The 27,246-nt window shown below is 52.4% G+C and overlaps 9 protein-coding genes across 9 annotated transcripts; 6 read left to right on the forward strand and 3 right to left on the reverse strand.

Annotated features, from left to right (window-relative positions):
• Window positions 1-508: 508 nt before the first annotated feature.
• EDD37DRAFT_116592 (protein phosphatase 3 regulatory subunit) lies at window positions 509-3,927 on the reverse strand. Its single transcript, XM_062809288.1, has one exon. The coding sequence runs from the start codon at window positions 3,727-3,729 to the stop codon at window positions 565-567; it is 3,165 nt and encodes a 1,054-aa protein (XP_062667336.1). The 5' UTR covers window positions 3,730-3,927; the 3' UTR covers window positions 509-564.
• A 24-nt stretch (window positions 3,928-3,951) lies between these two features.
• On the forward strand, window positions 3,952-5,983 carry EDD37DRAFT_116708 (major facilitator superfamily domain-containing protein). The gene has a single exon (XM_062809289.1). It carries the CDS (start codon window positions 4,229-4,231, stop codon window positions 5,924-5,926), a length of 1,698 nt encoding a protein of 565 aa, XP_062667337.1. The 5' UTR covers window positions 3,952-4,228; the 3' UTR covers window positions 5,927-5,983.
• A 58-nt stretch (window positions 5,984-6,041) lies between these two features.
• On the reverse strand, window positions 6,042-7,390 carry EDD37DRAFT_652815 (methionyl aminopeptidase; the record flags this gene model as incomplete). Its single annotated transcript, XM_062818485.1, has 3 exons — window positions 6,042-6,722; window positions 6,777-7,169; window positions 7,250-7,390. 3 exons carry the CDS (start codon window positions 7,388-7,390, stop codon window positions 6,042-6,044), a joined length of 1,215 nt encoding a protein of 404 aa, XP_062667338.1.
• A 416-nt stretch (window positions 7,391-7,806) lies between these two features.
• EDD37DRAFT_638137 (FAD dependent oxidoreductase superfamily protein) lies at window positions 7,807-9,651 on the forward strand. The gene has a single exon (XM_062817081.1). The coding sequence runs from the start codon at window positions 8,097-8,099 to the stop codon at window positions 9,513-9,515; it is 1,419 nt and encodes a 472-aa protein (XP_062667339.1). The 5' UTR covers window positions 7,807-8,096; the 3' UTR covers window positions 9,516-9,651.
• Window positions 9,652-9,960: 309 nt separating this feature from the next.
• Window positions 9,961-10,426, forward strand: EDD37DRAFT_652817 (uncharacterized protein; the record flags this gene model as incomplete). Its single annotated transcript, XM_062818486.1, has 3 exons — window positions 9,961-10,124; window positions 10,192-10,257; window positions 10,372-10,426. 3 exons carry the CDS (start codon window positions 9,961-9,963, stop codon window positions 10,424-10,426), a joined length of 285 nt encoding a protein of 94 aa, XP_062667340.1.
• A 1,242-nt stretch (window positions 10,427-11,668) lies between these two features.
• Window positions 11,669-13,087, forward strand: EDD37DRAFT_638144 (thiosulfate sulfurtransferase). Its single transcript, XM_062817082.1, has 2 exons — window positions 11,669-12,770; window positions 12,821-13,087. The coding sequence occupies exons 1-2, from the start codon at window positions 11,803-11,805 to the stop codon at window positions 12,885-12,887; spliced, it is 1,035 nt and encodes a 344-aa protein (XP_062667341.1). The 5' UTR covers window positions 11,669-11,802; the 3' UTR covers window positions 12,888-13,087.
• A 131-nt stretch (window positions 13,088-13,218) lies between these two features.
• EDD37DRAFT_638146 (isoleucyl-tRNA synthetase) lies at window positions 13,219-16,397 on the forward strand. The gene has a single exon (XM_062817083.1). It carries the CDS (start codon window positions 13,298-13,300, stop codon window positions 16,322-16,324), a length of 3,027 nt encoding a protein of 1,008 aa, XP_062667342.1. The 5' UTR covers window positions 13,219-13,297; the 3' UTR covers window positions 16,325-16,397.
• A 1,250-nt stretch (window positions 16,398-17,647) lies between these two features.
• On the forward strand, window positions 17,648-18,699 carry EDD37DRAFT_611971 (bacteriorhodopsin; the record flags this gene model as incomplete). Its single annotated transcript, XM_062815322.1, has 4 exons — window positions 17,648-17,778; window positions 17,830-17,896; window positions 17,947-18,434; window positions 18,483-18,699. The coding sequence occupies 4 exons, from the start codon at window positions 17,648-17,650 to the stop codon at window positions 18,697-18,699; spliced, it is 903 nt and encodes a 300-aa protein (XP_062667343.1).
• A 2,226-nt stretch (window positions 18,700-20,925) lies between these two features.
• EDD37DRAFT_652822 (uncharacterized protein) lies at window positions 20,926-26,679 on the reverse strand (the record flags this gene model as incomplete). Its single annotated transcript, XM_062818487.1, has 1 exon — window positions 20,926-26,679. The coding sequence occupies one exon, from the start codon at window positions 26,677-26,679 to the stop codon at window positions 20,926-20,928; it is 5,754 nt and encodes a 1,917-aa protein (XP_062667344.1).
• Window positions 26,680-27,246: the final 567 nt, after the last annotated feature.

Below are 27,246 nucleotides of genomic sequence, written 5' to 3' on the forward strand. Positions count from 1 at the left end.
TCGACCTGTGGGTAAACGTGTTTGAACCACATTTTCCGACGATCCTGTCGGCGCTCGCGCACCGAAAGCTTTTTTAAGGGCGGGCAACATGACAAAGGACTGAAGATACGCTTGGGTGGTTTGTAACGTCGATATGTGTATTTGGCATGTTGCTGCAGATGACAATCATGGAGAAATGGAAGAAATCGAGCAAGAACTCGTGCCTCTCGACATTCATCTGCCAAGCCAGTTAAGTTAGACACAACAGTAACAATCCTTTAGGGCCTGCGGGCATGTCGGATCTGGAACGCACAGGATGCATAGGTAGGTTGAGAGCAATACTAGAGTGTAGAGATTCAAGTGGAATCATTATTGATACTAGCATCCACTCTGCTTCATCACTCAAAACAATCGGGTATCGTGCTTTTTGGTGTCATAACGTTCGTACTGAAAAGACTGTCACCGACTCCTGAATGCTCGCCTTCCGAAATGCAAACTGATGTTGATGCGTCCCCCTTTTATATATACATTCCTCTCCACTCCACTGATGCTTTCGCCATTCTCGAAAAGAGAGCAAGGTTTCTTCTAGAAACTGGCCATCTCCAACCAAGTGCCCACAAACGCCAGTCTCCCCAGATCGTGGCTGCTTTCCCAGGTCTCGTTGTCTGTTGCCGCCCTGCCTGTGTCTGGCTGACCTAGGGCCTCGGTCACTTCATCATCATGCACCATTTTCCGTCTGAACTCCGCAAAGCTGAGTTTCCCACCGCCGCCCCCTTTGACAGCCTCTTTCTCAATATCATCATGAGATGCCCAGAAATCGTACAATGCTCGGGCCTTGGCTGGATCACCCGAGAAAGGGTTTTCTCTTGACTCAGGCTGAGATCTTACAGATTCACTGTCGTGGTCCGGTCGAAACTGCGGAAGGGTAGGATCATAACCACGTGGCTTGGATGCAGAACCTTGGTCGACTGCATTTCTAGGTATACCTGGACCCGAGACGCTCCTGAACATCAATCCTATGTGATCTTCAGGCTCAGGTGAGGACTCAACGGAGACTTCCGTGCCGACCTCGCCCTGTTCCGGACCCGGCCTTTTCAGTGCGTTCGGCTGGATTGACTTTTGAAGTAATGTCTCCACTGTGAGTCTGTTGGCCTTCGTTGATGGGGCACTCTGCTCTTGATTCGCTGCGTCAAGCGCTTCTTTGAACTTCCGCATTTCTTTCCTAAATTTGCGGCGATCATGTCGTGTCTTGCAAACCTCGAGCCACTCATCCTCTTTGTCCTTGAAGAGGGGATCGAGAAGTTCGTTGAACCCCTGCTGGACGGCTTGATACAAAATGTCCTTGCCAATATCTGGTTCGGCCTGGCTGAGCTCATATCCACCCCATCTCTCATTGAGGGGTATACTTCGAGACGAGGCGTTCGAGCGCGTCTCATAATCGGTATCGATCGCACTGTCGTCAAAGCGAACTCTGGATGAAGAGCGTGATTGCATGGACTGCCTTCGAGGGCTCGAAACAGCATTGCGAGCGTGCTTCTTGTCAGAGAATGAATCGTCCTCTTCGTCGGAACTGTCTGGCTCAGTATACCCAGGCGGTCGGGTCATGCCTTCCTCCTCGTCCAGGTAGAACTGCCTACGGCGCCAGCGGTCTTCCACAGCCTTTGTTCTGGTTATCTCTTCCAAGCGGTCTCCTTCAGCATCGAGACGTTGTGCCTGTGCATAGATCACTCTGGACCTATCCACTGGATCGGTGATATCCTCAAGTGGTAACTCATGTCCTAGCGCATCGGTGATATCTTGCGGCTCTGGTGTGCGGATAGGCGGCCAGCCATAGGTTTGTAAAGGTGCATCTTGTCCGTTGAGTTCCTCTTCAGGCACCTCGTCAGGATCCTCCAGCCCGGAGTGAGAGAAACTGCTTCTTGAGGGAATGTGCATGACCGGCTCATCCCCTGCCTCCTCATTCCTGAATGACCGAAAGGGATGGTTTCTGCTTCGATCACCCAGCGCAGCGTTCCCGATAGCTCGAGTACGATCTCCCCGCGTATCACTGTCCGGCTGCAATACACCATTGGATCCACTCAACAATTCAAGGTCGCCGTTGACTCCTGGGTGTTTGTCCTGACCGGTTCTGGATTCGTGACCATAGAGAGTGCTGCCGCCAAAAGCGGCACTGATAGGTTGACTTCCTCGTACAACCTCCCTGACCTCTTCCTCGAACGGACCGAAGTCTTCCTGTGCATGGAACATCTCGTGAGTCAGTTCCTTACTAAGGGCGTAGTATGCGCGGAACATTCGCAGAAAGTCCCTACGATCCACGTAACCATCCGCGTCCAAATCGTAACCTTCAAAGATGCGTCTTAGCCTGGCATATCGTGACTTGTCCTGTAGCCCGGAAAGACCTAGTATGTACTCTTTGAAGCTGATCAGCCCATCCTGATCCTGGTCATAGTACGCGAATATCCGATCGTAGATCAGATTTGCGGCCGAGGCTTTGTTCGCATTCGACGGGTTGAAATATGCGTCAAAGCCTTTTCGATCAATGGCCATGTTTATACCGCTTGGATCAGGCCAAGCATGTCCAGCAAGACATTTGAACTGCTCGTAGAGGGACTCCAGCTCTGTGCGATCCATGCCTGTCTGCTCCAACAAGGGGTGGGCCACTTGCCTGTCGAGAGAAAGCGGGCAGGCATTGGGGTCACCGGGATACCACACCGGCATGACCTGCTTGAGGTTTCCTCGTGACGGCGCGGGAACACGGATCTTGAAGAAAACATGGCTTTTGACATGTGGGTGGATAGCCTCGCAGCTTTCACATAAGTCGAAGTCGAAGCAGTTTGAACAGTGATAGCGGATGCCCTGGATGGGATGAACACCACAGCTATTGCATTCCACGCCTCGGTGGATGTAGCCGTCCCTGCGTGCTTGTGATCGGCCTATGTGGTAGAGCAGATCAAGCATGTTCTGACTGCCCTCTGGATCGTCTTGGTTGTTGCTGTAGGATATCTCGGAGTCTCCGTCTTCGTCTGCGGTAGGGTCTAACGCCCGGATCGCATCTTGTGGAGACATGCCATCATCTATTGCACCATCCGTTTGCACGGCATACGGATCATCCCCAGATGGTCGTAACGGGTCTGAGGGATTCCAGTGTACACTGAGAGCATGAGACTTGCCCGCGTCGAACAACTCAATGAAATCATAGCAAAGTCCGCTATCGATACCCATTGCCTCAAGGCCATGTGCAATGATAGGTGTGTCATCGCCAATGATGTAGCCCTCCGGAAATTCTTCTAGCAAGAAGTTTTGCAAGAAAATACCATTAATGTGCATTCGAAGACTGTCCCCGTCACTGATTGACATGGATCCTGGCGGGTGGTGCACGATATAGTCGTATATCGAGTCCAGATTACATGGTATCAGCCTCATGTCTACCCCCTCCAAGTCCTGTGATGTTGGAAAGACCCAAGGATTTTCATATGTGCCATAACCACGTCCCAGTCTGTTTCGCTCTTCCAGATTGTTCAAGGCTCGTTCCGTGGGATTGTAGTCGATGGTAGTGTGCTCAAAGCCACGCCGCCAGTGACGCCTGTGTCTAGGACGGCGGACAGCATTGCTGCGATGCAAGGAAGGCTGGCTGCTAGGTTCTGAGGCTCGCTGGTCGGAATACTGTGTGTATGCATACAGGGCTACAGAGACGACCGCGACGCCGGCCACCGCAATGAGCAGCGGCTTCTGGTAGGTCTGATATGCCATGTTGGAAGCATGTTTAGTATACTGCGTAACGGTAAACTTCTTCGGCCAGTGGTGGCTTGAAGATCAAGCACTGTTACTCCGCGAATGTTGAGCCTCGATGTGCAGGCAGGTTGCGTGTTTTGGGGAAAGGGCCACCACCGTAATATTCCGGCGGAGCATAAAGGCCAACGTCTTTCACTACGACATGAATCTAAATCAGCGTCCACAACGCAGTCCTCAATGTCAATGTCAGCGAGACCAAATACATCCAAGATGTCCGGCTCTTGTTGCCGTTGACCCCGGAGTCTTTCTTATCTGTAGAATCCTCCTGCCATGCATGTGGTTGAAGCAAGACTCTGCAAGGCTATGGCTGATCGACTTTCAGAGCTTCCTCATCAGGGCTAGATTTTGCCTATCTCACGGTCCGTCTCACCACTAATATAATTGGGCCTAACGGTTTGCACTTCTGTTGAGTCACAAAAAAATTACGCCGTCTCTGTTCTTCAAGAATGCAATTGCCATGGCCGTGGAAGAACCTCCTTCAGAAATATCCCCTCTTCTAGGACCACAGCACAATGGCGGCACGTCCAGCACCCAGATTACAATCCCCGTCGAGACGGGCACCGCCACTGACGAGCCCGTTGATGTCGAAAACGCCATCGGCCGCACTGACTCTGTCGATGAGAGCAGAGCCGCTCAGTTCAAAGGCAACCCCGATGTCATCAAACAGCTGAAGTACATCGTGCCAGCGGTTTCTATTGGCGTCTTTCTTGCGGCCGCAGATCAGACCATCATCGTCAGCAGCTATGGTCGGATTGGAAGCGACCTCGACGCCTTGAATCTGACTTCTTGGATAGCTACCTCCTACTTCTTGACCCTGACATCTTTCCAGCCGCTATACGGAAAACTTAGCGACATCTTTGGCCGGAAGCCATGTCTACTGTTCGCCTACACCATCTTCGGGCTGGGATGCTTGTTCTGCGGTCTAGCGCGCAATATCAACGAGCTCATTGCTGCCCGCGTCGTTCAGGGTATCGGCGGTGGCGGTATGAGTACCGTGGTCAGCATCTTGTTTAGTGATATCGTCCCGCTGAAAGATCGTGGTCTGTGGCAAGGTATAATCAACATTGTGTACGCCTCGGGAGCTAGTACTGGAGCCCCTCTTGGTGGGCTTCTCGCCGACTACGTGGGCTGGAGATGGTCCTTTATCGGTCAAGTACCGCTGTGCCTCGCCGCGTTCATTGCAGCATGGCTGACTCTGCAACTGCCTGCACCGGAAGAGCAAGACTGGAAGAAGAAACTGCGACGGATCGACTTCCTGGGTGCAACCGTGCTGATCGCTGCAGTATTCGGTCTTATCTTTGGCATGGACCGTGGGTCGAACGTCTCATGGTCAATCCCAATCAGCTACGTGCCGTTGATTGCTTCGGTGGTACTCTTTGGGGTGCTCATCTACGTTGAAACACGAGTGGCCGCGGAACCATTCGCTCCAGGGCACATCATCTTTGAGCGCACTATGTTTGCGGCCTATCTATGCAACTTCTTCAGCTTCGCGGGCTGGCTCGCAGCCATATACTACCTGCCGCTCTTCTACCAGGCCGTCGACGGCCTCAGTGCCACAGGGGCCGCAGTGCGCATGATTCCGGCAATCATTTCCGGTGTTTTGGGTTCCCTCTTCGGAGGCATCCGTATGAGAAAGACCGGCAGGTATTACTGGTTAACTGTCGGCGCCTACGCTTTGTTAGTATTGGGGATGGTTTTTGTCCTCATTTTCAGTGGCCCCGTGCTCAACAACACGTACGCAATCACTGTTGGTATCATGCTGTGCGCATTCGGGAATGGGATTGGCGTCACCACATCTCTTATTGCACTGATCGCGAATGCAGCGCCAGAAGACCAGGCGGTAGCTACGGCGTGTTCCTACCTGTTCCGCTCGTTGGGTTCCGTTATTGGGATCTCTTTGAGCGCCACGGTCATCCAGCAGCGATTGAGGAACGCCCTGGCCAGCAGACTGGGTAATGGAAAGGACGCGCAGGAGATTGAGGAAGGCGTGCGAAGAAGCTTGGACTATCTCAAGAAGCTGGAGCCTGGAGTCAGGAAGCTTGTCAGGCAGGCTTATGGTGATGCAATAACGCATGGGTATGGGATGATGTTGGGAATCGTCTCGGGTGCGGCTATCGCAAGTTGGTTTCTCAGGGAGAAGAGGCTGAGCAGATGAAGCACACATGTACTGCAAAATGCCTTCAACATGCGCATCGTTTTCGAAGGTGTTGCTAGCGCCTATAACGTTCACTTTCCCCAAATCCGGCTATGCACTCTTCAGCAACCTCACCTCATGCTTTCGTAGCATCGCCGTTCGTGGCATGCCCATTCGTTGCCGCAGGCATAGGTATAGGCCCACCGGGCGAGTCCGTCAATCGTGCTGTCAAGATCTCTACACCGTCTTCCGTCACTAGTAGCGTGTGCTCAAATTGCGCTGATCGGCTTCCGTCTGTCGTGACAGCTGTCCAGTCATCCGGCCAAGTCTTGTCCTTGTAGCTGCCCAAGCATATCATGGGCTCGATGGTGAATGTCATACCAGCCTTGCATTTCCCGACGGCCTTGTTCTTCGCGTAGTGTGGCACATTAGGCGCGCAGTGGAAAAGCGAGTTGATGCCGTGACCACAGTACGTCTTTACAACACTGAGACTCTGAGACTTGGCGTGCTTCTCAATGATGTCGCCAAAGTCGCCGATCTTGACGCCTGGCTTTACGTGCTCAATAGCCTTGTCCAGACACTGCCTCGTTGTCTCGACGAGCCGCACATTATCTGGGTCGGCCTTCGCTTTGTCGCCAATGTAGTATGTCTCGTTTAGATCGCCGTGATATCCTTCGTGGAACAGCGTAACATCGATATTAAGAATGTCTCCATCCTGAAGGACACGTTGATCCGGAATGCCGTGGCAGATAACTTCGTTGGGTGAGGTGCAGACAGACTTGGGAAAGTGATTGTAGTTCAAGGGAGAAGGGTATGACTGCGCGACGCATGATCAGCAAATGTATGCAGGGGACTGACCGTGCCAGCTTACCTTTCGTTCTATACATGCATTATGCACAATCTCGTCGATGTAGTCCGTCGTCACACCGGGCTTTGCAGCAGCCGCAGCAATATCTAGCACCTCTCTTGCCAATCTGCAGACTTTTCGCATGCCCGCAATCCCCTTCTCGTCAAGCGCTTGTATGTTGTTTTTCCGGACGTAGGGATACCTCGGAATGCCATCCTGTGACCATTCGGGGTGCGGTATTGATTTCGGTATTACTCGCTTCTCTGATAGAGGGTAGACGGGCCTTAATGGCCCGGTGAAGGGATATGTAGGATACGGGTTGAAATGGCCGCTTTCTGGATCAACTTTAGAAACGACACTCGGGACAAAGAAGTTTCGGAGAGGGTTCGTACTCTTGTGTAGGTTTTTGTGTGTCGCCTGGTTGCGCGCAAGTTAGCACAGTCCTTTCCATTTTTCTCCAAGTCTCTCCCACAAAGGACCGAAGAAGGTCAACCTACCCAACTCCGCTTGAAGCAGTCTTGTGAGCAGAAGAAACTGTCCACATCCATCTCCTTACATTTGGGACATTGTAAGGTCGACGCATCATTCTCACAGTTGAGGCCGGGGCATTTGCGCGGCAGCTCGGCCGCTTGATCCATCTTCAAGATTTCAGATCGGATCAGAGGGTATCTGCAGCAGTCGGTGATCAAGCCTGCACTGGGACCGTTCAAGACTTTGGACACTTCGAGGACTGTCGGATCGTGAAGTCTAGGACCTTATGAGGATTGCGGATCGCCAGAGTGAGGATACAATTCGCTTGTCGAAGTTGAAGAGAACTCTCCGAACCTTAGTGAATTTGTCTGGATGGTTTGCGGACAAAAAAACCGGCTGCGTGCCAAATACGGTTTGATGACTTTGCGGGGCACATCTAAGTTAGGAGTACGTCCGTACTGCAGCGCCTGGAGCCAACTAGAACCTAAGCAAACTGCCGCCTGGGCAAAGCCGACTGGCACAACCAAAAATCCCCTAACTTAGTCCCTGACGGTCGCTTATAAAGTCGACGTCACCTTGTTTACGCTGGCATACGCTTTACGCGGCACATGAATATCTGGTACGCTGATCATTGTGCATCCAGTATGTACAGGCAACAGGCAATCGCAAAATATAAAAGTTATGAGATGTTCGTCCGTCGCTGCTAGGAAGGAATGTCGTCGGTTCGTTCCAGTCTGCATCAACACATCAAGACAATAAGTATACTTGACACCCTCCTGAATTCCTCCCAAGCCATCTATATATCATTGCTACTGGTGTTTATAGCACTCCTTGCTACTCACTTCAATTTGTTCTACATCTACTCTATCCAAGATGGGCGGCGGTGAAGTGCCCCGAGGCTTTCCAGTCCCTAATCCTACCATATCCTACTGGCAATTCCCGCCCCATCCCATTGCGAATCACCGGACGACTCCGTCTCTGCCAACAACAACAACGTTTGACTACATCATCATAGGGTCTGGCGTGTCTGGAGCCGCGGCCGCCTACAAGTTATTGCACCGCGACCCAACGCTCTCAATCCTGATGCTCGAAGCCCGTACCGCGGCCTCTGCGGCATCTGGCCGGAACGGCGGACACTGTCGGGCAGGCCGGTGGCTCAACTTCAAGGAGTATGCCGACGCTTTCGGCGAAGACGAGGCCATCATAATGGAGCACCTGGAAGAGCAAAACGTGCTGGACATCGCCAACTTTGTCCAGGAGCACGACGTGCAGTGCGATTTCCAGGATGTAGAGACCTCGGACACCATTTATACCGAGGAGACATGGGCCGAACTCCTTGAGGTGATGAAATTCAGGGACGAGGCTTATCGGAAAAGATCCGACGTGAAGCCGCTCTTTAAGAGGAGCGTATGGCATGGCCAGAAGGCGCGAGACCACCTAGGCTTGCCCAACGTCGTGGGAGCCGTGACGTACCCTGCGCACACACAGAATCCATATTTGTTGGTGTGCCGAATGCTAGAGCTTAGCCTTGAGAAGGGGCTCAACCTGCAAACAAACACAGTTGCACTGACGGTGCACCCGTTGCCGGAGAGGCACGAAGGAACGGCAAAATGGGAAGTTCAAACGGAAAGGGGCACAGTCCGAGGCAAGCAAGTGGTATTGGCCACGAACGCCTATACGAACGTACTGCACCGTGGCATTGCGGATACCGGCTTCCTCAATGCAGGGAGAAGCCAAGTCACGGCCCTCAGACCGGAAAACGATCTCTCGGGCCATCCGGCGCAAGGTAAGAGTTTTGGGATTGACCGTGGCGCTGGTGATTATATGGTGATTCGAGCGCCTGGTCTTAGAGGCGCGGGTGATATTGTATATGGCGGGGGTAGGGCTATTTCCCCAACGAGAGAAATGGGTATCATGGATGACTCGACTATCAACCCGAAGATAGAGAAGTATCTGAAGCAGTCGGCCCCGGAGGTCTTTGGCCGCGAAACTTGGGGAGAAAAAAGTGTAGAGGTTAGGGACTGGTCCGGCATAACCTGCTACACGCCAGATACCTTGCCACTGGTGGGAGAAGTTCCTAGTGAGAATGGCCTCTGGGCGTCGGTGGGCATGAATGGACATGGAATGGCGATGGCGTTCCGTAGCGCCGAAGCCTTGGTAACCATGATGACAACTGGCAAGGAGCCTGACTGGTTTCCGAAGGCATTCAGAATTGAACGTGCCTGGAACAAACCGAAAATGGATGTACCCCCAGAAGGAGCCAGTCTAGGACCGGTGGCAGTCCCGCGATGAACTGGACTTGGTCATGATAGAAAAGTTATGCAGGAACGACGATGGAGTGGGAAGCCTACTGAGGCGTGCTGAGGCACTGACAAGGCTGTAGCCCCCTTTTCTAATTAAGGTTTTCCATACATACAATCCTACTGGAGACGACGAACACTTGCAACCTACAATTCATGTTGACGTGCATTGAGAAAGACTATGTAAGTTGCACGAGAACGAATGGCGAGTTGAGCTCCGGGTACACTTCGAGCTCTTGTCAGTTCGCTGGCTTCGTAGATGGAAGTCTATGACGTGTTGATACAAGAGCATATCCATCTCAGCCTTGTACTCCATCTCCTGATGTGGACATCAATTGTCACGAAAGTACACAATTTAGATCTGCCAACACATCTATTCGATCCTCGTTCTTACCTGTACATACAGTAGTCCGGAAGACAAGCCCCCTTCCATAGCCATGTCATTCACCCGCAGCCCTCTTTTCCCAATCTTCAACCTTCTCACAAATTTGACTGCCGTGGGAGGTGCGACATATTATCTGCAGACGTGGCACAAGTTCAACTACGAGGAGCATGAAGCACGCATGGATGAGCTTGAGGGCACCTTGAGAGGCCACATCGGGTACGTTTTGACCGTTTTGTCGCTTGCTTGCCACGCCATGATTTTTGACGTGTATAATTTCAAACAGGCTTATCGAAGAATCTCTTGACCGTTTGGAAGGCAAAGGCAAGGAGTCGGACAGAGGGAAGAAAATGTAAGCTCGAATGCCATCAGTGTTGACTTTTGTTGTCCGCGCTGCTGCGCATCGACTGGATCAACTGTCACCCAACCATTCCCTCGGACTAACGTGAAATCTTGCCTTCCCTAGGGACGAATACTACGGGAAGCGTGGCCATGATAGTAAGGATGACACCAAAAAGTGATATCGCAGGTCCATGGCCAAGGCATTGGAAGGCGGTGGTGCTCATTTCGGTCCGCAAGCATTGTCATCTCCGTTGGGCTTGAGAGGCATCTTTCCTCGAGTCGGGGCTGTTTCCACACCTTCAGATCATCTGCCAGACTTGTCTGATACATGGTCGGGCACTAAACAGGCCTCATCTTTGTTGCAGGAAAAGGGGGACCAGTATGCTCTCTGCACTTTGGGCGAGATTGTGGAAGATTGCGCGGCTGCTCAGCACATCAATGCAGCCGTTACTAGCCCAACATTTGACGACAGCGCCATTCTGTTACGGGCAGTGCTGCTCTTTCCCTTGGCTAATCCCCGGACGGGTCCATCTGACTGTACCACTATAGCTGATGCCGCAGACATAACGATGGAATCGCAAGCCGTCCTAATGGCCTAGAGAGTCTAAGTGTGTTAAGATATCGTCGTCGTCCCATCTCAGGTCGCTTGCTGTTCAAGTTCGCCTTCAGCGCCCTGCTTCCATTCAAATTCTGCGGCTGTCAGCCTAGCAGCATGATATAGTATGGAGAAGGACATACTCTGACGGCACATGGGGCAAAGGCCCTTGGATGACTCTTGCTGGATCCATGTTAAGAGGCAGTGCTTTGACTCGTCAGCCTTTATTCTTCCAGCGTTCGGTGGTTATGTGTACCATGTGGAACGAGTGACCGCATTTACCCATGAGCAGGGTGCAGTCATCTCCGGGAAACTTGCAAGTCGGACAAGTGCCATCGAATTGTACCCGGCATATACCGCATACTTCGTCCTCAGGCATGTCCCACCGCCATGTAGCGACTGCGTGCCATTTCTTGATTTTGACCTTCATCGCGAACTCTCGGACAGTCACTGGAAGGAGGTAGACTGATGCTAGGAGGGACAGGTTCGATTGTTGAGCAGCACGATCATGCTGCAGAGGCTCCGCGAATTGGCTGATGCGAAAGAAAATGTGACAGGTAAAATGAATGCAGTGGCGTATGTGAAGTTGTTGGAAGGAGTTACTTGTTGAATTGTTTTGTTAGGGTCGCGGAGACGCCTTCAGGATCAGCAGCACATGTCGCGTATCGGAGAACTTGAACCCTAGCACGCGCGCAGGTGCCAGGCGTTGGTGGCAGGTCTCCAGCCCAACGCTGCCGCTGGTGCCGCACCTTTTGGCGCGGAAGCACGTCAGAGGCTAAGGGTGGAGTAGCAAGGAAGCTCGATAGGAAATTGAGAGAGCTCCCGACGATAACCATTCCTCAGGTTCATCAGTCGTCCGTTCTACGCTCCGGTTTTCGCTTTCGATGCTCCAGAAATGATATCGAAGTTGACGTGTCCAAGGAAGAACATCACGATGTTAATCTGACCCCGCCCTTCAACATGACTGCCATCATGTTCTCCTTGCCTCTCTGGCGACAAGCAGCTCGTCGCCCTCTTACTTCTCAATACCAAAAGATGACCTCCTTCCAGCGATTATGTTTCTCTTCCTACGTGGTCACGCCGAAAGAAGTCCACGAAGCGTTGAGCAAGAATGCCCCTACATCCATTTCCACGGCTCCCAAGGTCGTCCCGATCTGTGCCGCCTGGTTCATGCCTAATGATCCTGAGAAAAGAACTGGACCCGAGGTGTTCCAGAAGAAGAGGATACCCACTGCACGATTCTTCGACATCGACGAAATTAAAGACAAAGAGTCTGAATACCCACATATGTTGCCTACTTGCGAAGAATTTGCAGATGCCATGTCCAAGCTCGGCGTGAGGAGGGACGATGAGCTGGTCATCTATGATACCGAAGAGCTTGGATTGTTCTCGGCGCCCAGGGTTGCGTGGACTATGCGAGTATATGGTCATCCCAAAGTCCATTTGCTCAACAACTTTCGCTTGTGGGTCAAGGAGGGCTATCCGGTTGAGACTGGGCCGCCGCAAGTGCCCAACATTACCAAGTATCCTGTGCCCAGCTACAACACCGACATGGTCGTCAAATTCGCAGAGATGAAGACTATCGGGTATGACCATGGCAAGGAGGGTGCAGAAGACATACAGATTCTAGATGCCCGCTCCAAAGGCAGATGGGAAGGGGCAGACCCAGAACCTCGACCCGGCTTGAAGTCTGGACATATGCCAGGATCTACGAGCGTACCATTCCAGGAACTCCTTGATCCCGAGACGAAGACATTGCTACCCAAAGAAGAGCTCAGGAAGCTCTTTGAAGCCAAAAACCTCGATCCTAGCAAGCCGATCATCACCAGCTGTGGCACAGGAGTGACCGCAGCGGTCATTGAAGCCGCCTTGAGGGAGGCAGATTTTGGATCAGATGATGATCGAAGGCTGTATGATGGCAGCTGGACGTGAGTTTTATGACAGCGCAAGACGATATAATGAGCTGACTCTTCTGCAGTGAATGGGCTTCCAGAGTATCTCCCACGAGTGGGCTTATCAAATCGACCGGCTCATCGCGCTCATGATCGTCGAACTTTACTGTGGTGTTGACCGGAGGATGTCGTTGCTAGGTTGTGGTCGTTTTGCATTCATGATATTTGCAGAGTTTTGATATTAGCGACGGCGTACAAGCGTTAGTTCGAGCACTTTATCTGTAGTCTGATCTGAACCATGCGGTCTGCAGCGATCGCTGTGGCCTACTTGAATGGTATCTCATTCTTGTCAACGGTTGTAATCTCTGTATCCTGTTCTTGGGTGCTTGATGACCTCGGAATCCTCGGGGAATTGTTCTCCAGACACTCCAACCAGAATTGGGGTTCGCGTTTAATGCAAAGAAAATGTTCCGCACACGACTTACTCGTGCACACACCTGGTCAACACTCGAGCTGTTAGAGGTTGTAAGCATTGTGGGCGTTGAGCTCGATGCCATCGTGACATGACACAAGCAGCGAAGGATGCAGCTAAGTTTTTGAAGAGCACGCTACGTCTGCCCACGTCGACATTTCCACCTCGACCGCGACCCGCAGACCTCGCGAAATACCTCCCAAGATGCAGCGATAACCTTTATGCGTGGCAGCGTCACGGAAGACCTGCTTCGAATACCTTTGTCCTTCATGATGGCCCACCCTACGCAAACGGCGATCTGCACGTCGGTCACGCCCTCAATAAGATCCTCAAGGATATAATATGTCGCTCGCGCCTGGCGGAGGGCAGAAGAGTTGACTACGTGCCCGGCTGGGATTGTCATGGTTTGCCAATCGAGCTGAAAGCGCTAGAGCACAATGGCTGGAAGCGAGGGCAGGGCGTCGACCCCGTTGCCATTCGCAAGGCTGCTAGGAAGTTCGCTTACAAGACGGTGGAAAAGCAAATGGCCGGATTCCGGGCCTGGGGGGTCATGGGTGACTGGGAGAAGCACTGGTTGACAATGCAAAAAGACTTCGAGTTACGCCAGTTGTCGGTTTTTCAGGCAATGGCAAAGCACGGCGTGATCTACCGGAAACACAAGCCCGTTTACTGGTCACCCTCCTCTGGGACGGCGCTGGCAGAAGCAGAGCTGGAGTACCAGGATGACCATGTATCGACTGCGGCGTTGGTTAAGTTCCCGCTAGACAACCAATTCTTGTCCGTGGGCGAGCCAGTCCATGCTTTGATATGGACAACCACGCCATGGACGCTTCCTGCGAACCAAGCTATTGCGATTAGTTCTGACCTCCACTATTCCCTGGTGCGATCGGACACGCATGGCCTTCTCATCGTGGCGCAGCATAGACTCTCTTATCTTGCGGAGACGATCGGAGAACAACTGGAGGTTATCATGGACCATATCCCAACAGCACAGCTTCTTAGGAGCACCTACTCCGGCCTACCACAGTTTGGAATGGAGGCTGCAAAGCGCCCCATCGTCCATGCAGATTTTGTGTCTGCTGAGAGTGGTACCGGCCTCGTTCATTGTGCTCCAGGTCATGGTATGGAGGACTACGAGGCCTTGCAGCCATTGATCAAGGACAACGTCGTGTCTGTCAAGGCTCCAGTTGACAACCTTGGACAGTTCGATGAGACTGCGGCGAGCAGCGACCCAAGTCTGTTGAAGGGAAAATACGTATTCACGGAAGGTAACAAGGCGGTCTTGGAACTGCTACAAGCAAACAAGCTGCTCGTCCACCAGCATATTTACAAGCACAAATATCCGATTGACTGGCGGACAAAGGAGTCTGTGATCATACGCGCCACGGCCCAGTGGTTCGCAGATGTGTCCCAGATCAAGAGTGACGCGCGGAATGCCCTCGAAGCCGTCAAATTTATGCCTGACACAGGTAAAAGTCGGCTTCGTAGCTTCGTGGAGAACAGGAGCGAATGGTGCATATCTCGTCAGAGGGCGTGGGGTGTGCCTATTCCGGCAATCTACCACAAGTCGACCGGCGAGGCAGTCTTGTCGCCCGAGAGCATCGCGCATATCATCGGCACCATCAAAGAGCGTGGCATTGACGCCTGGTGGTCAGACGCACCTGATGATCCAGCTTGGATCGTGCCTGGCTTGCCATCCGACGCTTCAGAATACGTACGCGGCACAGATACAATGGACGTCTGGTTCGACAGTGGCACGAGCTGGACGCAGATGCTTGAAGACGGTCCGACACCTCAACCGGCTCCTCTGGCCGATGTCTACTTGGAGGGTACTGACCAGCACCGAGGTTGGTTTCAATCCAGTCTGCTTACCAACATTGCCTATCAGAAGTCTATGCAGCACAGGTCAGACTCGGCGGCTCATGTGCACGCTCCATTCCGAACGCTCGCAACACATGGTTTCACCCTTGACGCGCAGGGTAAAAAGATGAGTAAATCGCTCGGCAATGTCATCGCCCCCGATCAGATCATCAAGGGCTTTGGGGCCACAGGCGGTGCCATCCCAATGACAGGCACAGGCAAGAACAAACAGAAACGCGAAGTTCACCCTCTCGGACCTGATGCGCTCAGGATGTGGGTCGCCAATAGCGAGTGGACCAAGGACGTTGTAATCAGCGACACTGTTGTAAGTGCCGCGCACAACGCCCTCGACAAGTACCGGCTCATCATGAGATTGTTGCTGGGCATGCTGGCCGACTTCAAGCCAGAGCTGGTCGTACCCTACGAGAAGATGGCACGTCTCGACCAGATCGCAATGCATCACCTGCACGGTGTCTGCACGGCAGTGCGAAAGGCGTATACAGACCTGGAATTCCACAAGGCTGCTGGCGGCATATACCGATGGGTAGCCATGGACCTGTCAAGTTTCTATTTTGAGGCGATCAAAGATAGCATTTACTGCGACGGACTGACCAGTGCCCGCAGGTTGAGCGCTCAGACCGCCCTCCATCATATCTTCTGCCATCTGCAGGAAATGCTGGCTCCGATCACGCCTCTGCTGGTGGAGGAGAGTTGGGAACACAGCTCCGAGAACTACAAGAGTGCGCTTGCACACCCTCTGAAGCGCGTCTGGGCTCCCTTGCCACAAGAGTGGTATAGTCAGACTCTCGAAGACGTCCTGCCAACCGTGATTGCCATCAATTCAAGTGTCAAGAGTGCTCAAGAAGTCGCTCGAACCAGCAAGCTCATGGGTCAATCGCTGGCGTCTGATGTTACGATTAACATACAGGACGACATTGACATTACCAGTATCCCTCTAGAGACTTGGAAGGAGCTTCTGGTGGTATCCGATGTTGAAGTACTTCTGGACCCAAACATTGCAGGCAACCCGTGTTTGAGGCAAGTTCCGACGAGCGAAGCGCCATGGTCATACTCATGCCAGATCAATTCACCTTCAAAGGGGTCCTGTGGGGACGTCGTGGTTGCTATTCCTCACCACGAAAAATGTGCACGATGTTGGAAATATGTGGTGGAACCAACAGAGAACAAACCTGATTCTGGCGATCTTGCACTATGCAAACGTTGTACAGATGCTGTTGCAGAGTTCAAGACCAACTAGGCTACGCAGAAGATTGATGTATATACCCCTGTACCCAAAAAATTGTAATTGTACATGCCCTTCTCACAACCATCGATCGAGAGTCAAAAGAGCGCGATCAACCGAACTAGCCACGACCATGATTCCAGCCAGGCGATCACGAGGTCCTAAGAACTCCGAATCTGTCACATCGCATCTACAAATGCCTTAAGACCGATCTTCATTATGCGGGGTACAGTGGCTTCGATGACTAACATGGACTGTCAAGGAGGTTCAACTACTGATCTTAGAGGCACAGCAGAACAGCTTCATTCTGTTTGCCCTGAAGCAGGTGAATGCAATAGTATGTGTCCTGCAAGTACTCGATCGCTGCAAGCATTCCCGGGATCTTGCCATCAAAGTCCGCATGAAGGAAACCCTTGCACAACAGCTGTTCCCTTCTTCGACGTCATGAAGTGACGTTCTGGTGGATAGCTCCCATTGCTAGCTCGCCGAGGCCGCCTTTGAGTAAGAGGGGCGTTCAACACCCAGCAACCGGCGACCGCCGTGTTGACGTTCAAGGAACAAGCTTGCAGCGAACGCGACTAGTGTTTTACATCGTGGTGGTGTCCATAGATCAAGGTCTTCTGGCAAAGGAGGCTGTCAGGCTGTTCTCGTGGTGTGTTCTCACTTTGTCGTTGGATGAAGCGATCGAGGCGGCTAGTCATGAAGGGGCATCATTCGTGGCGGCTCTGGCCGTGGGTGCACAAGGTCAGTGCATAGTTTGACAGCTGGGGGAAGAGCGTGGCTGGTGGGAGCAGGCCTCAACGCCAGTGGTCAGTCAAGTCTAGTTAGACACAAGCTAAGTGAGGACATCCCTGGTCGATGAAGCTTGCCCCGCAACGTGCGACATTTCATGCACAATCTCACCACCAACGAACGCGTCAAACGCAGCTGCTAGTGAGAATCAGTGAGAAGTCAATCGGCAACTGGGCAAAGAGTCTGATCAGGCGGAAGTTCTCGCGTAGCCAGCCCAGGGTGGGATGATTGAGTGAGGGAGAAAGGATTGGATCCAAATCATGGGAGAAAAAGAAAAAGATGGGGAAAGCTCTGATGTCGACCAACCAAGCTGTCAAAGCATCCATTCAAGGCAGCACTTCGTCATTGTCATTGCCATTGCGTCCTGCAGTGCCCGTTTCATTCTCCTCATAAGCACTTCTTTTCCCTGTTGTCTCGAAGTACCTTTTCCCCTTGGACTTCTGCCTGCTTCTTCCTTTCCCATCTTCCTCCAGTCTGCAAGCTTGCTACTGACTGCTATTCTACCTCGCTCATAGTATCAGACGCATAACTTCAAGTCTCGTCAACATGCTCATCCACCCAGACATGATGAAGACCTCAAGCCTTGCCGCCACCTCCTCTGTGGCCCCAATTCCCACGATCATCCCAACACCCGCCATCTACCAGGAGGCCGGTGACATGGGAAAGCGAACTCTGTGGTATGTCTGACTACTATGCCAGAAGGAAGCTGTAAAACTGACAACGTCCAGGGTCGTCGTTGTGCTCATGGCTATCTCCTCGCTCGCCTTCTATGGCATGGCTTTCCGCGTTCCAGTGGTACGTGTTCACTTCTACGCATATGCCAGGGTCACGTCTAACGTCTCCAGCAAAAACGACTCTTCCACATCATCACCGGGTTGATCACCACCTTCGCATTCCTGTCCTACTTCGCCATGGCCACTGGAGATGGCGTCGGCCACATCACCTACACCGTAACCGAGTCCCACAAGAGGGTTCCGGACACACACCAGGACTATATCCGCGAAATCTACTGGGCAAGATATGTTGACTGGTCGCTTACCACCCCATTGCTCCTACTCGACCTCGCTCTCCTGTCCGGTCTTAACGGTGCCAACATCTTGGTCGCCATCATCGCCGACCTGATCATGGTTTTGACCGGTCTTTTTGCCTCATTCGGTACCACAAGCGGCCAGACTTGGGGTTATTTCACCTGGGGCTGCATCGCCTACCTCGTCATCATCTACCAGCTTGCTTACAACGGCCGCACCGCTGTTGAGGGCAAGGACAGCAAGACCAAGACCTTCTATGCATCCATTGCCGGCTTCACCTTGATCTTGTGGACCATCTATCCAATGTAAGTCGACTCAGCCTTAATGACGTTTGCACCACTGACGCATGATAGTATCTTCGGTCTCTCTGAGGGTGGCCATGTCATCAACGTCGACCAAGAGATTGTCGCTTATGCTGTCTTGGACATTCTTGCCAAACCAGTTTTCGGTTTCTGGCTTCTGTTCACCCATGACAGCATGTCGAGCACTTCTCCATCGCTTGAGGGATTCTGGTCTCAGGGCTTCGGCAGCCAAGGAACTCTCCGAGTTGGTGACGATGATGAAGCGTAAATTCGTCTGCTGACTGGGTTCAGATTGGCGAAGACGACTAAACGGCACACAATTCTCACGGTGCTACATTTCGGATCAAGATTGAACAACTATCTGAAAGATGATGGGAGGTGGAGATGGGGCGGACCCGCGTGGTAATGAATATTCAAGGATGACTGGTGCTGCATGATTGAAAATATGATGGTTTCCCTTCACGACGAGTCGCCTATTATGGCGCAGCATTTCGAGTGTATGGTGCTCGATGGACCAATTGTACAGTAACACTCTTCATTCAAGGCAGTTGCATGACCAAAAAACTGGTTCGAGGCTGCATGATACAATGACAATTAATCTGAAAAAAGGCTCGATGAGCATCAACTGGCTTTTTCGCAGTTCGCTGCTTCATTTGCATCTTCTCCCCAGACGATATCGTTACTCTTGGTGAGCACATCGCCCTGATGTTGTCGAGTGACAAAAGGTGAGTCTAGATCCCAAGTGGCTGCCCCGTGCAAAATGTGAGCAGGTAGCTTGAGTTTGAAGTTTGCTGCTTCTGCTTTGCGTTACTTGAACCTGCGGTGGTGCCTTCCCTCGACATGAGCATCAACATCAGATATAATGGTTTACCATTCCTTGTTCCTTGCCATTGCCAATCCGTCTTCCCAATTTCTCATCCGGAATCTGCCATTGCCTGCAGACCATTCCCTGCACACAAGCACAGAATCTGAAAGCATCACGATGATGTCGTACCTGTTGCTCTCGTCTCTGGCGATCATGGCGTGTCTGAGTCGATTTGCCGCCGGCATGGCAGCTCTTACGTGCGTGTGTCGATGATAATCTGGTTCATGGTCGTTGACACTGAGCAGCGCTCAACCCACCGTCATGGACGGCACTACTGTGTCATCAGGCACCGAATGCACCTACACGGCATTCACCGATCCAGTCATCACCATGGGCCCAACAAGCACATACTACACTCTGACTACATACACTTCATCCTTGTACGACTGTCAGGGCTGTGACAACATCGATGTCATCGTGCTGGGTCACATCTTCGTGGTATGAAACACTCTTTCACATGCCTACCTACCAAGATTATGCTAACGGGCCGTTGCAGGAAGTCAGCTATACCACTACGATTACTGTCACAGACGCGAGTACCGAGACACTGGCCCAATGCAGTCCAACTCCTGTCCCAGCATCGGCCACTGGTCCAGTACATGCGGCTTGGTAGTTCAGTTATCGAAAGAAGTAACTGTCAATGGTGGTCCAGGGTCAGGGCAAGACCTGCCGAAGGAGGTCTAGACGGGGGCTTGACAATGGGAGAGGCTGTTCAGAACGATGAGATTCAGCGGAGCTGCAATCAGCAAGGAAACGATGTCATATTTGACTACGATCACAACGGAGCATGGCTGAATACTCTCTCACTAGCATATATGACAATCGAATTGTCGCCATCATCTGTACCTGGCTCCATGACTATGTAGGTGATGCCGTCTCGCTCGTGCAAGGGCTGTCTCGATGCAGTCTTGCAAGCGGATCATAAATGTCAACCACAAAGACCGAGTATCATCAGCAGCTACATCCTGGGACCCTTCTTCCCTGTCCCAAGTTCGGTGCATCTCCAGCTCATCAGCCATGCAAGCATGCTCGGAGGTAAAGCACCGTGTCAGGTCGATGGGACATTGCAGCCCGAAGCAGAACTTAATGCAAGTACTTGATGCAACCGCGGTCTATCTCGGATACCTTTGCACCGGACAGTCACTGCACCATCACCATCTCACCCACCTCGACCATCGACCTCCAGCGTTGTAGCCCTGGATTGTGGGGACTCCAACCGAGTCTTCGGCACCCATCTACGAGTAAGTAGGTGACGAAGCCAAATCAATGCTTCACGAGGTCCTAAGATTTTATTCTTTCGTCTGCGTAAAATCTCGTTCCCAGGTACACGAAGGCTAACCACCTCATCCCTTTTCGCTCCAGTCATGCATAAGTTGTAGTGTTGTTACAATTCCGCTCCGTACCGCCATTCCGACGACGCCCAGATTTTAAGACACCGCTCCGCTCGAACGCTCTGAGGCAAAGAGAAAAAAAAAGACTCTACCGCCCATTCCTTGCCCCGTTCCAGCCCTTGGGACCAGACTTTCGTGCTATCCAATATCCAAGACTGTCCCTGTTAACCGCAATGACCGTATGAACCAGCCGACCCTCGTTCAATAATGTCTCAGTCATACCAATGATCGTTGTTTTTCATTCCGCCAACCTCGCGAAATGCTTGTTCCATATCCACCCAATCTCTTTCGTCGGGTCATCCTGGTTGATGGCTAGCCACAACTCGCCGTGCTCGGCAATCACATCGAAAATCTCGCCCGTGACATAAGTGAGGTAGCGAAATCCTCCCTGTTGCCGTGAGTGGTCGATGTTGAACTCGTACACGCTCGCGGCGGCGAATAGTACCCCAGCTGCTCTGTGGACTTCGCTCGGACCTGGTGCTCCAGGATCTTCGGTGTCGTCTTCCATAGGCATCGCTGACGAGAACACACTTCCTCCACTCCCGGGAAGATGAGGTTGCGATTGACTCGGGCCCGGGGCTGCCGAGTAAAAGGTCGAAGTGGAGGCATGTCTGTCTCTCGCTGCTTGTGGAGAACTCGTCAGATCGATGCCAAGTGAAGGTGACGGCGCCTCGAAACTGAGTCGCGGAGGGGGACCCTCCTGCAGGAGACCAGGACTGGTGCCCGGCCGAGAGACATTGGTACTGTTTGCGGTGTGTATCGATGCTGGCACGCCACGAGAACTTGTGTCTGGAGTTTTTGGGGGCCTTCCAGATGCTGCCGATGTAGCACGGAACCGACCTTGAGCGAAAAAGGAGCTCGGTTCGCTGGGATCGTCACTGTGCGAACTAACTGGGCCTTCGCTCTGCCGATGGTACAGTGTAAACGATTCGTCGTTCATTGAGATCGACCTCTTAGAGACGCTGTTCCATGATGGCTGACGAGGAGAATCGTCGCCTGTCAGAGTTGTACCTGGCGTCAAGAAGGATAGCAAATTGCCTGCCTCAGCCAGTAAAGACCCGTTGCAAATGCTCAGAGCCAGTGCAGATGCTTCTTGGTAGTCGAAATCTTCCTGCCAATCCTTGACTATGTCAGACTTGTCGAGGTTCTCCAATGGGATGTCCATGGCGGCGGAAAATTTCTGCTTGATCAGACTCAACCAATTGAGGTGTATTTGAACGAGGTTGGCCTGGCATGACAAGACCAGATCAGCCGTCGACTGGAGCAGGCGTTTCTTTCGCTCTTTGGCTTCGATGTTCAGGGCCTCCCACTGCTCCATGCGCTCTGTGCTCTTCTTGTCGATTTTCTCGCCCTTGTCCTTCTTGTTTTTGAATTGATTGTAATCAAGAAGTCGCTTGTCCCGTTTCTGGATCAGCCCTTTAGGGTCATTCTGAAATCTCTCGAGCATTGAAGCAGTCTTTTCCATGGGTCCCAGAACCCGCTTGTTCACCTGGTCGACGTGATCGGGCAGAGCAATAGAGTTGATCCCACGAACGACTATAGCAAATTGTCGGAGTCTGCTCTCGGCTTGTGAGTGATTGGTGTGTCCAACGTCAACCCAGGCCTCGGCTGCCGCGGCCAATTCACACATGCGCAAAACCCACTGTCTCATGGCGTCAATATAGCCTTGACAATCTTTCGAGACCAGGAACAAGTGCGCAATATTGTTGTCGTACTTGATCTTCAACCTGGCATATTCTTCATCCTCGTACATCTCATTGATGCCCACATGCTGCCTCAACTTCTCGGCACGACGCCCAAATGCCTTGGTCAGTCCATTTCGAACGTCGGACTCTTTCCTCTTTCTGTTAAGGACCTGATCAACAAGCTCTGTATGCTTTTTGACTTCGTTGATGCGCCCATTGACATCGGTGATTTCGGATAATGCTCTTCGAAGGAAGCTGAGGTCGGGGTGTGTCTCGACGGTCGTCTCCACGAGCTGGTGAAGGAGGAGAGGATATTTCGTAATTCTCTGGATTGGCTTCACAAGGAGCGCATCCAGACTCCAGGCGTTGGTAATGTCGCTCGAGTTTTCTTTGCATTCTTTGAGCCATTCCCGAACGGCGGTTGACGCCTGCAAAACTTCCAGTCTCTTATTCGCGGCATGTCGAGTTCGTATATACTCTGTATATACCTTTTCCATGTCACTCAACGACGCTTCAAATGCTTGTCCGACTCGAGTGAGTTCATCCTTCTCGACGTCATTCATGTCTCCCACGCCATCGGTTGAGGCTGCTGAACTCTGTAGAGTTGAGGTTCGATTGCCATCCTTCCGTCGATCAGACCTCTCCATGACATAGGCAGGCTTGACAACTTGCTTTAGTAGGCCAAGGAAGTCTTTTGAGAATTGTTGGACAGCGTCTACATTGCCAAATATGATCTTGATGTCCTCGTCACTTATCGCTGCGACAGCAGTCTGCTTGTAGATGTCGCATAAAACTCGCATGTCTCTCTCGTAACTGTACTCCGTATCAACCAACTCTTTCAGGACATGTCGCCTCTTAGTCAGGCGCCGTTGCTCGGGGCTTTGCTCTTCAGTAGAGGGCCTGGTCGTGCTAGAGCTCGAAGGCATGACCTGATGGTCAAGACTGGACCTACCAGATATTTGCGACACCGCGGTAAGTGGTCTTGATGGAGGAGGTGCAAAGACGACCGCTGGCTGGATACCGCCGGGAGCGGACCAAGATGTCTGGTCAATAGAAGGGAAGGCTGCAGACGGTGGTGGAGGCGGCGAGTGTGATGGGGGCCTTGGAATATCCCAGTTTCCAGCATTAGCAATAGAACCTGCTGACTCAACATGCTCACTCTGTTGTACAATCAGATTGGTGTCCGAGATCTCTCGCGCAACGTCAGGCAATGTCTCATGCGCTAGGGACGATTGTTGTCGTTGTGCTTTCGGGGAGTTGGCAGCGAACTGAATCCAGTCTGTAACAGAGGGAGATGTCTCCGCCCAGTCTTCAGCACTGTCAAGGCTTGACTTGTATTTGTGAGATCGGAAACTCTGTGATGGAAGGGCAACCGCAGACTCAGAGGTGGTCGCCATCTGAGCTCCATTCCCTGCATTTTGAGGGTCATACGGCGCGACGTGCCCTGCACTCACAGACGTTTCCGAGTGGATAGGCTCGGTTGAGAGCGGCTGTGAAGACTCGTTTTGGCCCCACCGCGTGTGATGTTCTTCAAGTTCTTTCAAGCATAATCGTTGCACCTTTTCCTCGTCCACATTGTTTGCGTCGGCCAGGTCGGGCGACGCCTGGATAATGCGATGATAGATATCATCCACAAGCTGTTGGTCGACAACTCCTGAAGGGGTACGCTGCTGGAGCACGATATTCACTATCGTATAAGCATCCATGGCATATGCGTCTCGATTAGAGTCATTCTCAGCACTGGCAAGAGATGCTTCGGAGTACGAGTCAGAATCCATTGTTGCGGCTCCTTCATCCTTCTGGCGTTGGGGCGTGAGGTCTGGCGCGGACATATCTTCCGCAATATGCTCACGCTCTTCCTCTTCAATGGAAGAAGTCCAAGACGCTCTGTTACTGCTATGCGGTATCGGCAGAGGCTCCGCTGTAGTAGGGATTGGTCGATAGCCTTTCTTGACAGCTTCGTCATCGTCCAGATAAGTCGTGTCCCTAAGCATCAGCCGCACAGACACTTCGTCTGCATGATCAGAGGTCGGTGCAGACGCTGGCGATGCGGACGACAAGGGCGAGTAAGATATTTGGCTCCGCAAACTGTTAACCTGGTTAAGCAGAGATTGTGCAGGAGTTTCTAGTCGATCTTGGTCAATTTGAGGCTCCGCATCGATGATCGTAGCTTCAGTCGCGTCTGTCGCTACGGTCCCTTCCGTTACAGCGGAATGCGGCTCTGTCTCACCCTCGGTGGGTTGCAATTGAGTATTGAGACTGAAAGGTATGCTATCGAAAGCTGCCTCCGTGTGACCAAGAGTTGGCGAATCTGGTTCATCCGCGACGCTTGAAGCACCACCTTCGACGATTCTCAGGGCACTTTGGGTGAATGCTCTTTGATCGTCTGGATGTCCTTGATTCTGGCCATAAAAGAGACCCTCTTCAGATGTGTCGAGCGGCTCATCCACTACAACGGCAGGGATCTGAGCATTACCCTCCCCAGAGGACTCGACTTTGTCCGATGCGTCTGAAGGTGCTATACTGTTGTTACGGCTAGTGGAGCTTTGTCGAGCTCCAGCACCATGACCCTTTAGCTCTTGACCTTCTTTCGACCTAGTCAGTGCTTGGGTGATCTTCAATCGCCGAGCTTTGAGATCAATGTCCGTCAATTCTGGAGGTCTCTGACGTCGATATGACTTGCCATCGCTTTGCTGTTTAGCCACGGTCTGGAACCTCTCGGCTCTCTCTGCTATCTTCGCACGAGAGGCGGCAGTAGTGGCTGAAGAGACGGGTAGCCGAGGCCGTGAGCTCCTTAACGGTGGTGAGACTTTTGGTGGTGGAGCGATAATGTTGGCTCTCAGTGATGAGCTCTTGTCGCCTGATGCGGTTGCCGCCTTAGGCCTCCTTCCGGGACTTTTAATCTGGTTCGGAGTCTGTGGCCCACGCCGCGGACTAGAAGGTTTGTGCTCACCAGAGGGCGACGGGGTTGATGATGACTGTCCCGATCTAGTTATTCTCAAAGGTAATTGGCGGGCAAGGCTTGATTGAGTCGTCGGTGATGTATCGGTAGGTTCCGAGACCATGCGTTGATGCCTCTTACTGACAGGAATGCGGGACTGGAGGCCCCCTTGAGCACTTCCAATACTTGAAGAAGGCCGCCTTCCAGAAATCACGCGCAATGCCGGGTTTGTTAGATCGCTGTTCGCGCGACGATGTAGACCGTCTGCATGCACAGTTGGCTGATCAACATATGTTTGAAATGAATACTGCGCAGCGGACGATGGGTTCGCTCCATTTCTGGCAGTGGCTGGCTTCGTCGAAAACATCGCATTCGGGCTGTGCATTGGCGATCCTTCCGAACCACGTCTTTGGCGAGCGTGTTGTATGCCATATCCGACCGTCTGAGAACTAGAGCTCGTGGGAAGTACTTCGCCGAACAACAGTTTCCGCTCAGCTTCTGTCTTTGTGGTCTTATTCACTGACCAACCCGCCATTTCCATTGGATAGGCCACTCGATTGCGACTAGCAGGTAGAGGACTGCTTGTCAATGCAAGCGCTGGTGCACCTGCTGTCCTCCTTGAGGAATCGGACACCTTGGTATCTGGTCTGTTTGTCGCGGGCAGACCACTTGCATAGGAGTTTGTCACTTCCACCGAAGCGTAAGGCATAGGGCTCGCAGTCCTTGAGGCAGGTCGGGAGATGAATTGAATTGGCAATGGCGGCACCTCTTCCGGGGAGGCATCGAAGCGGGCGACAAGATCTTTGAATGAGGCCTTTCGAGATCTCAGACCATTGGGAACAGTGGAAGACTTTGTAGGGTTACTGTCCCATGCGCCATGGGATGTGTTCAGACTGCCCAATGATTTTCGTGAACCAATTGAATTCCTCTCTGACCTTGTACCTTTCTCTTCCGTCGACTGTATTGATGCGAAGCTAGACTTCCTTGTTCCTGCTCGGCCCCTGTCGTCGTGGTTGGACGTGGTCGTGCGGATCGCTGCCTGGTGAAGGCCTAGAGGGGATGATTTTGAGAAAGGATCCTGGTATTGTCTGTAGAAGTCATGTGGGTCGTTGGGGACCTCGACACTCTGTGCAGTATCCAGACTGAGGTCAGGCCTTGAACGGGAGGGCGTCGAGGACGTCTGACCGGTCGTGGGCTGCGCTTGTAAATATGCCGTAGAAGGCAGAAAAACTAGCGACCGATTCGGGGACTGAATCTGCACCGGGGAATCTCTGATCTGGTCGGGGAGGTTGGTTTGCGATTGTGAGGATTGTCGTCGATGATGTGCGGCATAATAATTGTTCTGGTTCGATACCGCCGAAGGCATGTCTTCGACAGTTGCCCCCAGATTACGCCGGGGCCTTCCTTCTTGGACGGTGATGTCTATCGTGCAGATGCATGGCCTGACACACCCAACATAGTCCAATCACTCGACTCGGGCGCAGTCACTTAGTCCTGTCAGAAAGTGTATCTTGCAACTTGCAACTCCTCCTTTTGTACAAGACTTCAACTGCCGACGTCTGACAGCGGTGACAGCCAGCCTAAGAGATGCCCAAATGCAGTGGTCTCAGGAATTCCGGAGATGGTAACCGACTGAGCATCAAGGTGCAATTGACCACTGAAGGGAAGCATGAAGACTGTTCGAGTCGGTTAGATGCACGCAAGGTCGCGCCTTTCGCTGCAGACTGCGGTTGCGGACGTGTGAGATCGGGACTGACCGCAGGGATAGATCGGTGGGTTTGGGCTGTGATTAGGTACACCCGGTGAGGATGTTCGACAGGACAGAACTCTGACGACGGTGAGGTGTAGGTTGGACGGTGACTCGACAGGCGTGTACAAAGAGATGACGGGAACACATACCAAACGGTGGGTTGAGTCGCCGGCGATTGTGTAC

Source organism: Exophiala viscosa, assembly GCF_022695815.1.
Source record: "Exophiala viscosa unplaced genomic scaffold EDD37scaffold_10, whole genome shotgun sequence".
Taxonomy (NCBI): domain Eukaryota; kingdom Fungi; phylum Ascomycota; class Eurotiomycetes; order Chaetothyriales; family Herpotrichiellaceae; genus Exophiala; species Exophiala viscosa.

What these genes read in the sequence shown, in the direction of transcription:
- EDD37DRAFT_116592 (XM_062809288.1), bottom strand. Translation starts at nt 3,729, where the DNA reads ATGGCATATCAGACCTACCAGAAGCCGCTGCTCATTGCGGTGGCCGGC.
- EDD37DRAFT_116708 (XM_062809289.1), top strand. Translation starts at nt 4,229, where the DNA reads ATGGCCGTGGAAGAACCTCCTTCAGAAATATCCCCTCTTCTAGGACCA.
- EDD37DRAFT_638137 (XM_062817081.1), top strand. Translation starts at nt 8,097, where the DNA reads ATGGGCGGCGGTGAAGTGCCCCGAGGCTTTCCAGTCCCTAATCCTACC.
- EDD37DRAFT_638146 (XM_062817083.1), top strand. Translation starts at nt 13,298, where the DNA reads ATGACACAAGCAGCGAAGGATGCAGCTAAGTTTTTGAAGAGCACGCTA.
- EDD37DRAFT_638144 (XM_062817082.1), top strand. Translation starts at nt 11,803, where the DNA reads ATGACTGCCATCATGTTCTCCTTGCCTCTCTGGCGACAAGCAGCTCGT. An exon ending in CTGTATGATGGCAGCTGGAC is followed by an intron (nt 12,771 to 12,820) that starts GTGAGTTTTATG and finishes ACTCTTCTGCAG; the next exon opens with TGAATGGGCTTCCAGAGTAT.